The sequence below is a fragment of the Cucurbita pepo genome, chromosome 3 (genome assembly GCF_057944985.1).
Source record: "Cucurbita pepo subsp. pepo isolate OVF chromosome 3, ASM5794498v1, whole genome shotgun sequence".
Classification (NCBI taxonomy): domain Eukaryota; kingdom Viridiplantae; phylum Streptophyta; class Magnoliopsida; order Cucurbitales; family Cucurbitaceae; genus Cucurbita; species Cucurbita pepo.
In genome coordinates, this window is record NC_141800.1 from 11,876,797 (window position 1) to 11,886,495 (window position 9,699).

General features: G+C 35.8%; 1 protein-coding gene across 1 annotated transcript; it reads left to right on the forward strand.

The window, feature by feature from the left end:
- Positions 1–1,342: 1,342 nt before the first annotated feature.
- On the forward strand, positions 1,343–7,490 carry LOC111780108 (putative galacturonosyltransferase 14). The gene is made up of 6 exons (XM_023660398.2): positions 1,343–2,030; positions 2,629–2,684; positions 2,807–2,962; positions 5,159–5,749; positions 6,121–6,423; positions 6,529–7,490. The coding sequence occupies exons 1-6, from the start codon at positions 1,817–1,819 to the stop codon at positions 6,811–6,813; spliced, it is 1,605 nt and encodes a 534-aa protein (XP_023516166.2). The 5' UTR covers positions 1,343–1,816; the 3' UTR covers positions 6,814–7,490.
- The last annotated feature ends 2,209 nt before the right edge of the window (positions 7,491–9,699 follow it).

The window sequence follows — 9,699 nt, forward strand, 5'->3', positions numbered from 1 at the left end:
GTCATAAAGTATGAAGTATATCATTTTTGAAATACCACAGAGAACGCCAAAGGTTTTTATTTTGAGGCTATATAAAGCCATATATGTTATATTTGTAAAGTAGACTTGGAAAATGTTGTAAAAGAAGCATTTGTGCTTCCTTCTAGCGGGGCTAAATTTCTTTGCAATTCTATGTAGTTTAGATTGCATGTTTCAAATCATTCAAGCTTGACAAGATCAATCTTGTTTGTGAAGGAATTTAAATCTCAAATAAATGTTCTTGACTTGAGATATTTGATCAACAAGATAATCCAAGTCTTACTTTCACTTGGGGTGAAATCAAATTGATTATGGTGTTTTAGCATTTGTGAAATAGAGGTTTGCATATCCAAGTGTTTATGAGGGTTCTTAGATTCAACTGACTAAGGTTTTCTTATCACATGACATACTAGAAATATATGCATCGTATAACATTCTTATCATAACGTAAATCATAACATAATATAATGACATCATAACATCACAAAAATATGACACGTAAAGGACCATAGGTACGTATCAATCATACATCACACAAGCCATTCAACTAACCCCGAGAGCATTCCAATTGTAAAACCACTTGGTTGGTCTAAGCTAGAGTCACTAAAGCTCCTTGGTTCTTGCTCCTTAAATTCCAATTCCACCTAAAGAGTTCTACAGTCTCGTGTTAAAACATGTTAGTTAACTTAATTCATTTGACGACATCAATTAGTATAAAATTTTGGCTTAAAATACTTTAAATTAACTCAACAACAACCATACTAACCTTAAAATGTACTTAATAATGAGGTTCAAAATAGGCAAACCGAGCCGAATGCATTGAGGAGAGTCACGAGTCACGGTCCAAGTTAGATCGCTGACAAGTTAGGCTCGTGAGTTGGATCTAGGATGTGTTGAGTCTAGGCTTCTAGCCGAACGGCAAGTGTTGGGTCGACGTTGGACTGTGCCAAGCTCAATCTACACAGGGGTGGAGTGAGCTAGACGATCATGGGCTCGTGTCGAACTTAGCCGAGGGATGCACGAATTGGGATATATATGGATTTTGAGGCTAGGGAGGTAATGTGGAAAATGAATAATTAATTGTAGTAAAAAATTAATGTCGAAAATTTAGCAGCCACAGGTCTCCGGGTCCCCCATGTTTCCCTCTCTACCAATGCCTAAAAAATGTTGTTTTAATTTGACGACAAAAAGAAGAAGAAGAAGAAAAAAAAAAGTACTATTTATAACAATTTATTTATTTATTTATTTAATTACTTTCTTTTCTTTTCTTTTCTTTTTCTTTCATTTATTTAGTTATTTTATTTTTTTAATACACAAACAAATTAGATCGGAAGCCAAGGCATCCGCCAATGGGGACTGGTTTTCACAATCTTTCCCAAACAAAACTTCCTCCAAAGCCACCGTAACACCAACCAACGATTTTCTCTCTCTAAACTCTTCCAACTCTCTGATCCGCACGACCCCAATTCATCCTCCCATTTGGAATTCTTGATCCAGTTTTGCCTCAGCAACGCATTTGAGCGATTTTTGGAGCGGAATCTTGAGCGATTTTTGGGTTTTTGCTTTTCTCTTTGTGGACTCCTGATCTCTGTCTGGAACTCATTGTCGGTGTGGGTTCGGGTGATGCGAGCTTAGATTTCATGGTGGTATTTGGCCGCCATGGATGGTGGTAGGCGTCTTCCTGGGGAGCCTGTGCTAGGGTTGTTGTTGTCGTTGATGTTGTTGTTGTTGTTCTCCTTCTTCTTTTTGTTCAGTTGTCGTGGCCGACGATGACTACCTGAAGGAAGCTGCATAGAGGATGATGCAGCTTCACTTCTCGCCTAGCATGAGAAGCATCACGATCTCGACCAATAATGGATTTATTGATTTCATGAAGATCAAGGTTGCAGCTCGCCATATCTCTTACCGGACCATTTTCCACACCTTCCTCCTCCTCGCATTTCTCTTGCCTTTTGTCTTTATCCTCACTGCCGTCGTTACCCTCGAAGGCGTCAATAAGTGCTCCTCCTTTGGTACTATACTATTCTATACTATACCGTTTTTATTATGTTCTTGATCTTTTTGTTTCTTTTACAAATAAATAATTTTACGTTCTTTTGGTTCATCCGTCTGCGAATCTATGATACGGATCTTAAGCATTCATAATCGAATGGTTGCTGAAGCCTTGCGTGATTTCTTCATTGGATGAGAGATTTGTTTTTGTTTGTGAGAATATCAAATGAAGCGCTTATGATTAGATGATTTGCGCGTCTTCGAGATGCTTTTTCTTGACTTTGTACCGTTTTCTTTTTCCTCGATATGAATGTAACGCAATTCCTTGATCTAGTACGAAGCTCAGTAGAAACTCAATTTAGCCATTCGTGGAATTTCCATGGTTTCTAAAGAAACATCTACTTCTCTTTTTCCACTTCCAATTGAAATGCTTGTTTTTCTTTGTTCATCTGATGTGCTAATGGCCATTGTGATATTCTCATTTTCTATTGATAATTATGCATTCTTAAATGCTTCCTCTATTTTAGCTTCTCCCTGCCACCACAAACCCTTTCTTAGTTGTTTTGTGACGTTGATGATAGTGGATTCATATTCATGTTTTTCCTTACTCTGTTTCAGATTGTTTAGGCAGGCGGTTGGGACCACGGCTTCTTGGTAGGGTTGACGGTTCAGCGGTAAATACCTCCTTTCTCATGTGAACATAACCTTGTTTTGAATTTTATGATATGCCTCAGTCGGTTGCATATGTTATTAACTTCAGCCCTTTCCTCTTGGTCGTGGTTGAATGTTTCTTCAGAGACTTGTCAGTGAATTTTACAAGATTCTCAATCAAGTTAAAACCGAGGAAATACCCGATGGGCTAAAGCTGCCAGATTCTTTCACTCAATTAGTCTCAGAAATGCAGAATAATCAATATGATGCAAACACCTTTGCTATAATGTTAAAGGCAATGGTATGTATTCTGCTACAGATTCAAACACATGCTGTAGGAAAAATGTTTTTTGTTACCTTTTTCCCTCCTTATTTTCCACTCTAAAATTTACCGACCGTCGTCCTTGGGAAATATTACAACATTTCTTGTTATTTAGGTTTGACACCTGAGTAGAATTATGTCTTCTGTTCCTCAGTTTATACCCGTGGAGAATATTGTTAACCTTTATAAAATGATGTAATTGGGATGTCAAAAGCTGATAATAGGTAGCTTTGGTAGCATTCAGGTTTCTAGACTAAGGCTATGTCTTTTTTAAAGTCAATGATAATACTTTTGATGCATTGGACTCTTCTAAGGTTTTTATTTTTATTTTTGTTTATATTACATCAACATTTAGGTTACATGGTTTCAAAATAAATTCATTAGTTTACATGGATTCAAAATAAAATTCTTTCATAATTCGTATATGTAGACATATTTGATGTTGTATTACGTCCTACCTGTTTAGACATTTACAAAGAAATGATCATGGTGTTAATAAAAAGATTCTATGTCCAACCTGGATGTAACCGTAAAACGTTAGGAATTATTTCTTAGAAATTATGATAAAATATTTTAGTTTCTTAGTGGCTCCTTTCTTTGTAAATGGTTTTTAGGGTAAGAAGCATGCTCTGTGTTATTAATAGAGGGTTAGTGTTCGATATGAACATGCTGAGACACATGCTAACATTTGTTTGACACTTAAATAAGCTCTAATTTTTTTATATAAAGTTTTAAACATTACAAATTTTATACTCTTTGAATTAAATAGTCCACTTGAGAAATTTAATAGTGAATGTAATAAGAAAAAACCCCACTAGGTTAAGAAATCCACTAAGAAAAGAAACCTGAACATATTGCAATGAGAATAGGAAAAAAAGCTAGTCATCTTAACATATTCTTGGCTTCTTTCTTGCCCTTTTTGTGTTGGGTTATATTTTGATGGAAACGTAGTAAACACACTCCTTGAAGCATTGCATATTTAAGCATGTCAAGATTTTTTACACATTTAAAAAAAAATAATTCCTATGTCTCCTGTGTGCCACGCCCTAAAGCTTCTTGGCTTATAGGTTTCCCTCCAAGGTTCAATACTATCATTAGAGTACTAAAAGCTACAAGTCTATCGGACATGGTTCCATGAATCTGTCCTTTAACATGGATCTGGAGCAGTCTAAATGCTTTTATGGTCTGGTGTAGCACTTGCCCCCATTTAAAGTGGAAAAAAAAAAAAAGAATTGTCAGCTCTCCTACTATGTTTAAATCTTTTTTGTATAGATATGGTCTGTCAGCATTATAGTGTGTAATTCATGCTTGCAATTGTAAATTTGTGTATATTCCATGTCCTCATATGGACACTTGTCATTTGATATTCTCATTCTTGTTTCATGCAGCTATTTCCTTGTCCACATCTATGCTGGATACATTCAACTTTTATATGAATGAGTAGAACTTCGATTGCTTAGACTTCCGTTGCCAACTTCTCTTTCCAGAAGTGATGAGTGCTCATATTTTATTTAGATTTTCTTAAATCCATAGATTTGACTTAATGGGTCCTTCCCAATTCCTTCCTTAAATAGAAAAAGGAAAAGACAATCTGCTACGTCCTAGAAGGTTGCAAGCACACCCATCTCTATAAATTATTTGGGAGCAAGAAACAAACTTGCCATTTGGAAATAGGAATGCATAAACTCAAGGGGCCAGAAAACACAGGGAAATTAGTAGCAGAAGTTAAAGCTTGATGAGTTTGAGTTACATATTTTAAATCATACTTTTCTAATTTATTTATAATGATCTTTACACGTTCAATGTCTTCCCTTAATGTTAATATTAAGTTGCTTAGATTTATAAGAAGTTATCCTTCACTGGATAAGGTTCTAAATTTTCCACCAGAAGTTACCAATAACATTGGGGATTATGTTTTTTTTTTTTTTTTTTTTTTTTTTTTTTTTTTTTTTTTGCTTTGGTTATGTTTCAGCTTTTGATTTCTGATTGATACTATAAACACCCTCATTGTGCAGTTAATCTAATGTATGCTAAATTGTCCATCAGAAGTTACCAATAAATTGGGTATTATCTTATTTTTAGTTTTGGTTATATTTTTGCTTCCGTTTTCTGATTGACACTATAAACACCCTCATTTTGCAGTTAATCTAATGTAATGCCTTTTATCCTGCGTAGATAGAGAAATTTGAAAAGGACATTAGGGAATCTAAGTTTGCAGAGCTGATGCACAAGCACTTTGCTGCTAGTTCCATTCCAAAAGGCATCCACTGCCTATCTCTTCGTTTAACGGATGAATATTCGTCAAATGCTCATGCACGCAAACAATTGCCTCCTCCAGAGTTACTTCCTTTACTTTCAGATAACTCTTATTACCACTTTATTTTGTCAACCGACAACATTTTGGCCGCTTCTGTTGTAGTCAATTCTGCTGTGCAGTCTTCTCTCAGACCTGAAAAGATTGTATTTCATGTCATTACTGACAAGAAGACTTATTCTGGTATGCACTCATGGTTTGCACTAAATTCTATTGCACCTGCACTTGTTGAAGTGAAAGGCATTCATCAATTTGACTGGTTAACAAGAGAAAACATCCCGGTGCTTGAAGCTGTAGAAAACCAGAATGGGATAAGAAGTTACTACCATGGGAATCACATTGTTGGTGCTAATCTCAGTGATACAACGCCACGGATATTTGCTTCAAAACTGCAGGCTAGAAGTCCAAAATATATATCCTTACTCAACCATCTTCGCATTTATTTACCAGAGGTAATTAAACTTGTTCTGTAATACTCTTTCAATATGTAAGATCTTCAAACACAATTGATGGAATATTTTAAGAAGTATAACTTCCCTTTTTTGATCGTTTCAAACACAATTTGTAAGATCTTCAAGTTTTCAATGGGGTCCAGAGTCCTAGGAGATTAGTAATCATTGTACTATGAATTTGTTCAACTGACAATTAGTTCTCTCTTATTCCTCCCCTGTAAAACTATTAAATTCTGTAGCCTTTAGTTGAAAAAGAACGCAAAACATGTTTAGGCTGGTTGGTATTATAACAGTGCAGATAAATATTACTGGACTGCAGTAACTATTGCATGCTTGAGGCTTAACTTTTTACCTTGATGTAAATTGCACAGCTCTTCCCAGACTTGGAGAAGGTGGTTTTCTTAGATGACGATGTTGTGATTCAGCGTGATTTGTCTCCTCTATGGGATATTGACCTTGAAGGAAAGGTAAATGGAGCTGTGGAAACTTGTAAAGGTGAGGACGAGTGGGTAATGTCTAAACGGTTCCGCAACTACTTTAATTTCTCCCATCCAGTTATACAAAAGCATTTAAATCCTGATGAATGTGCTTGGGCCTATGGGATGAACGTTTTTGATCTTCATGCTTGGAGAAGGACAAATATAAGGGAAATTTACCACTCATGGCTGAGAAAGGTAGTAATAATATACATCGCCTTTGTTTAACTTTTTGCTGATGCTATTTTTCTTATTCATTTGTTTTGATCGGGGGGGTACCCTACTCCTTGCGTTCTATTTCAGAATCTGATGTCAAACCTGACAATGTGGAAGCTGGGAACCCTTCCCCCTGCTTTGATTGCATTTAGAGATCAAGTTCATCCTATTGATCCTTCATGGCACATGCTTGGCTTGGGCTATCAGGAACAGACCGATGTCGAGAATGTGAAGAATGCAGCAGTTATCCACTACAATGGGCCACTAAAACCGTGGTTGGAGATTGGGTTTGAGCATGTCCGACCCTTCTGGACCAAGTATGTCAATTACTCCAATGATTTTATAAGAAACTGTCACATCGTGGAATCATAGTCAATTGTCAAAGATGCAAAAGAAAGGAGGATGAGCAAAAAAAAAAAAAAAAAAAAAAAAAAAAAAAAAAAAAAAGAATTGGTTGGGCAGATGAGCAACATTTTGCTCGTCCAGAAGGTTGCCCCAGTCCATTCGTCTTGACTACGATGATGGACATTTGCATTCGTCTCGCATCAGATTCGATCGTTCTTTCAGTTTGTAGCCAATAGAAGCTCTTCCTTTTCAATATTTTTCGGGTACTGTTATTGAGCTTGCTTCATCAGGGGATTGAGTTTAGTTCTCCTGGTTACCTTACCACTACTACTAAGTGGAATAGAAAAAGAGGATATGATATAGGAAAGAAAAAGTTGATTATTGATATGCGTATGAGGCTGTCATGCCATATTATATAGGTGGTGCGCACAGAAGAAGATCTAGGACAACCCTCCCTACTACAGACAACATTCTTCCTGCCAGTTGCCTTTCTTTTTTCTGTTTGTTAGTCGTCTTCATCTGATGATACCCACATAATATAGTCATTTTTTAGAAAGTAGGTTATGGAAAACATTTGCTCCTACAGGTCCCCATTCAATTGGATTTTTCTTTTCTTTTTTTTAGGTTCATTTCTCTATTCGTTTTGTAATATTCATGATATACATTAAAAAAACAAAAAAAGTGCAGAAAATTCTTTTTCTCCATCTTATACTTGTATTTGTTTTTAGCTTCAGAAGTCCTATTCATATCAAGCACGTGTTGATCAATACATTATAATATTTAAGATTGAAACTCAAAGGTGTGGAGTTTTATACACACAAATACCTGATTCTGAGGCTGTTAATGTTATTATTAGCCTTCAATCTTCAACTACTTGTTGGTTAATGAATGATATCATCATGACAAATTGGCATAACATACCACCTCGATATACGCATGGAAAGTTATGATAAAAATGTTGAGAGGTTGGAATATATGATAATGAAAAAGAAAAAATGTTGGAACCTCGTGCATTATTGTGTGTTCATGCATTGGGGGATACCTCCTTCTCCTTTTACAATAGTACGAACGTGTACGTTATAAGCTGGAAAACGATCATTATGCTTACCATAATATTGCTATGATGGCCATTACTAATGGGTGTCCAGCATCAACAGCAACCAGAGAATGCTCGCCCAACCAGAATGAGGTCAGGAGGTGTGCGAATCGACTAGTGGGTCTATACTCACATGTGTGGACCGTGTGTAGAAAAATAATTACACATCCAATAGCCCGTTTAGGATAGCTGCCGTAGGAAAATATACTGATTAGTCCCACTCATGATTTGTATGTGCTTGCATTTAACCCCAATAGGGGGTCACATACGGAGTATTTTTTTAAAATACTTAAACATGTGCTACTTCTATTTTAGGTAAAGGCATGGCATCCCTAAACGGCTAACAAGAACATCTCAACTCGAGACCATAACACATGCATAGGGTAGTTGTATTTATTTTGTTAGAGTTAGGTTAGAATATGGTATTTACTTTTAATGTTTATTTATTTCATTTAGTGTTTTGTTGTATTGTTTTAAAGATGTTTTCGAACACGCAAGTTCGTGACAATGTTTTGAAATGAAGTATATGTTTTATGATGAAGTTTAAACACTTATTTTCTCACAAATATGATTATATTATGATAATGGTAGCGACTTTAGGTAGGTAGAAAAAATAATTTAAACTTATTAAAAAAAAAAAAAAAAAGGGTGTTATTTAGGTAGTTTTAAAGGAAGGTGTGTGCATGTTGGAGAAAGAAGAAATATAGAAAGAACGTGGCGTGGTTGTTAAGCAAACGCGGACCAACGGCCCCAACAGCCTAACAGTCCTTTCCAACATTGAACAGCCCCACAGTTACTGGACGTCTCTAACCAAAGGGCCCACACACCACACTACAAAATTCGTGTATAAATAAATAGTACCCATCATCATAACCACACCTCCATATTCTTCTTCTTTCCCTCCCATGGCAGGTCTTCAGTACAAATTCTTCCCCACCGACTTCCTCTACCCTCGTCCGCCCTCCTCCGACCTCGCCGACAACATCGTCTCCGTAAGGGACGCCTCCACCGCCAACCCTTTCTTCACGCCAACAACAAACCTGCTGTTCAACCTATTGTCGCCCCAACTCCAAAGCCATCCAATTTCTAAAGCGTCTTCTCATTTTATTTTTTGTTTATATTATTTCAATTTAAGTTCCAAAGCTGTTGATCGGAGCTTCCCCCTCCTCTGCCACTCTTAAACTTTGCAATAACACTTTCCCCCCTAATATTGACTAAATTTCATAATATTTATGTGCCATTTAATTAATGCTTTTATAATTTCTACCTCATCTATTTGGATTAAAAAAATATCTAAAAACAAAGATAGAAAGTCCACGAAAAACATGGATTGAAAGGCGATGAGTGGAATTAAAACTTCCAACTTCCACTGTCTGTTTCTCATTCTTAAGATGGTATCAAATCTTCTTATTTGCTTATTATTAACAAAATAATTGGAATTTTGCATCATTTTAAAATTTTACTTAACCCATTTATAATTTACTTTTTAAAAAAGTAGTGCAATCTAATTTCAATTTAAATTTGAATTTGGAAGTGGGTGGTTGGCATATAAAAATGAGGTTTGAAAGAGAGAAAAGAAGGAAAGAAAAAAATTGTTATTCTTTCTCCACGTTGGTCAACATTTGTGATAAAAAATTGTTATTCAAGATTATTCAACGTTGGCGTCTGAAAATTAAATTGAAAACAAAATTAAATTGAAAACAAAATTAAATTGAAAACGAAATTGGGGCATTCGCTCATGAAAGGAATATTCACCGAATATGCTCTCTTCAACCATATTCTTTATCAAAATTCTTTAATGCCTATTCCTTCAACAC

Excerpts from the sequence above, each read along its gene's own strand:
- LOC111780108 (XM_023660398.2), top strand. The coding sequence starts at position 1,817 with ATGATGCAGCTTCACTTCTCGCCTAGCATGAGAAGCATCACGATCTCG. Across the intron at positions 2,685-2,806 it reads GTAGGGTTGACGGTTCAGCG|AGACTTGTCAGTGAATTTTA; the intron begins GTAAATACCTCC and ends ATGTTTCTTCAG. Across the intron at positions 6,424-6,528 it reads ACCACTCATGGCTGAGAAAG|AATCTGATGTCAAACCTGAC; the intron begins GTAGTAATAATA and ends GTTCTATTTCAG.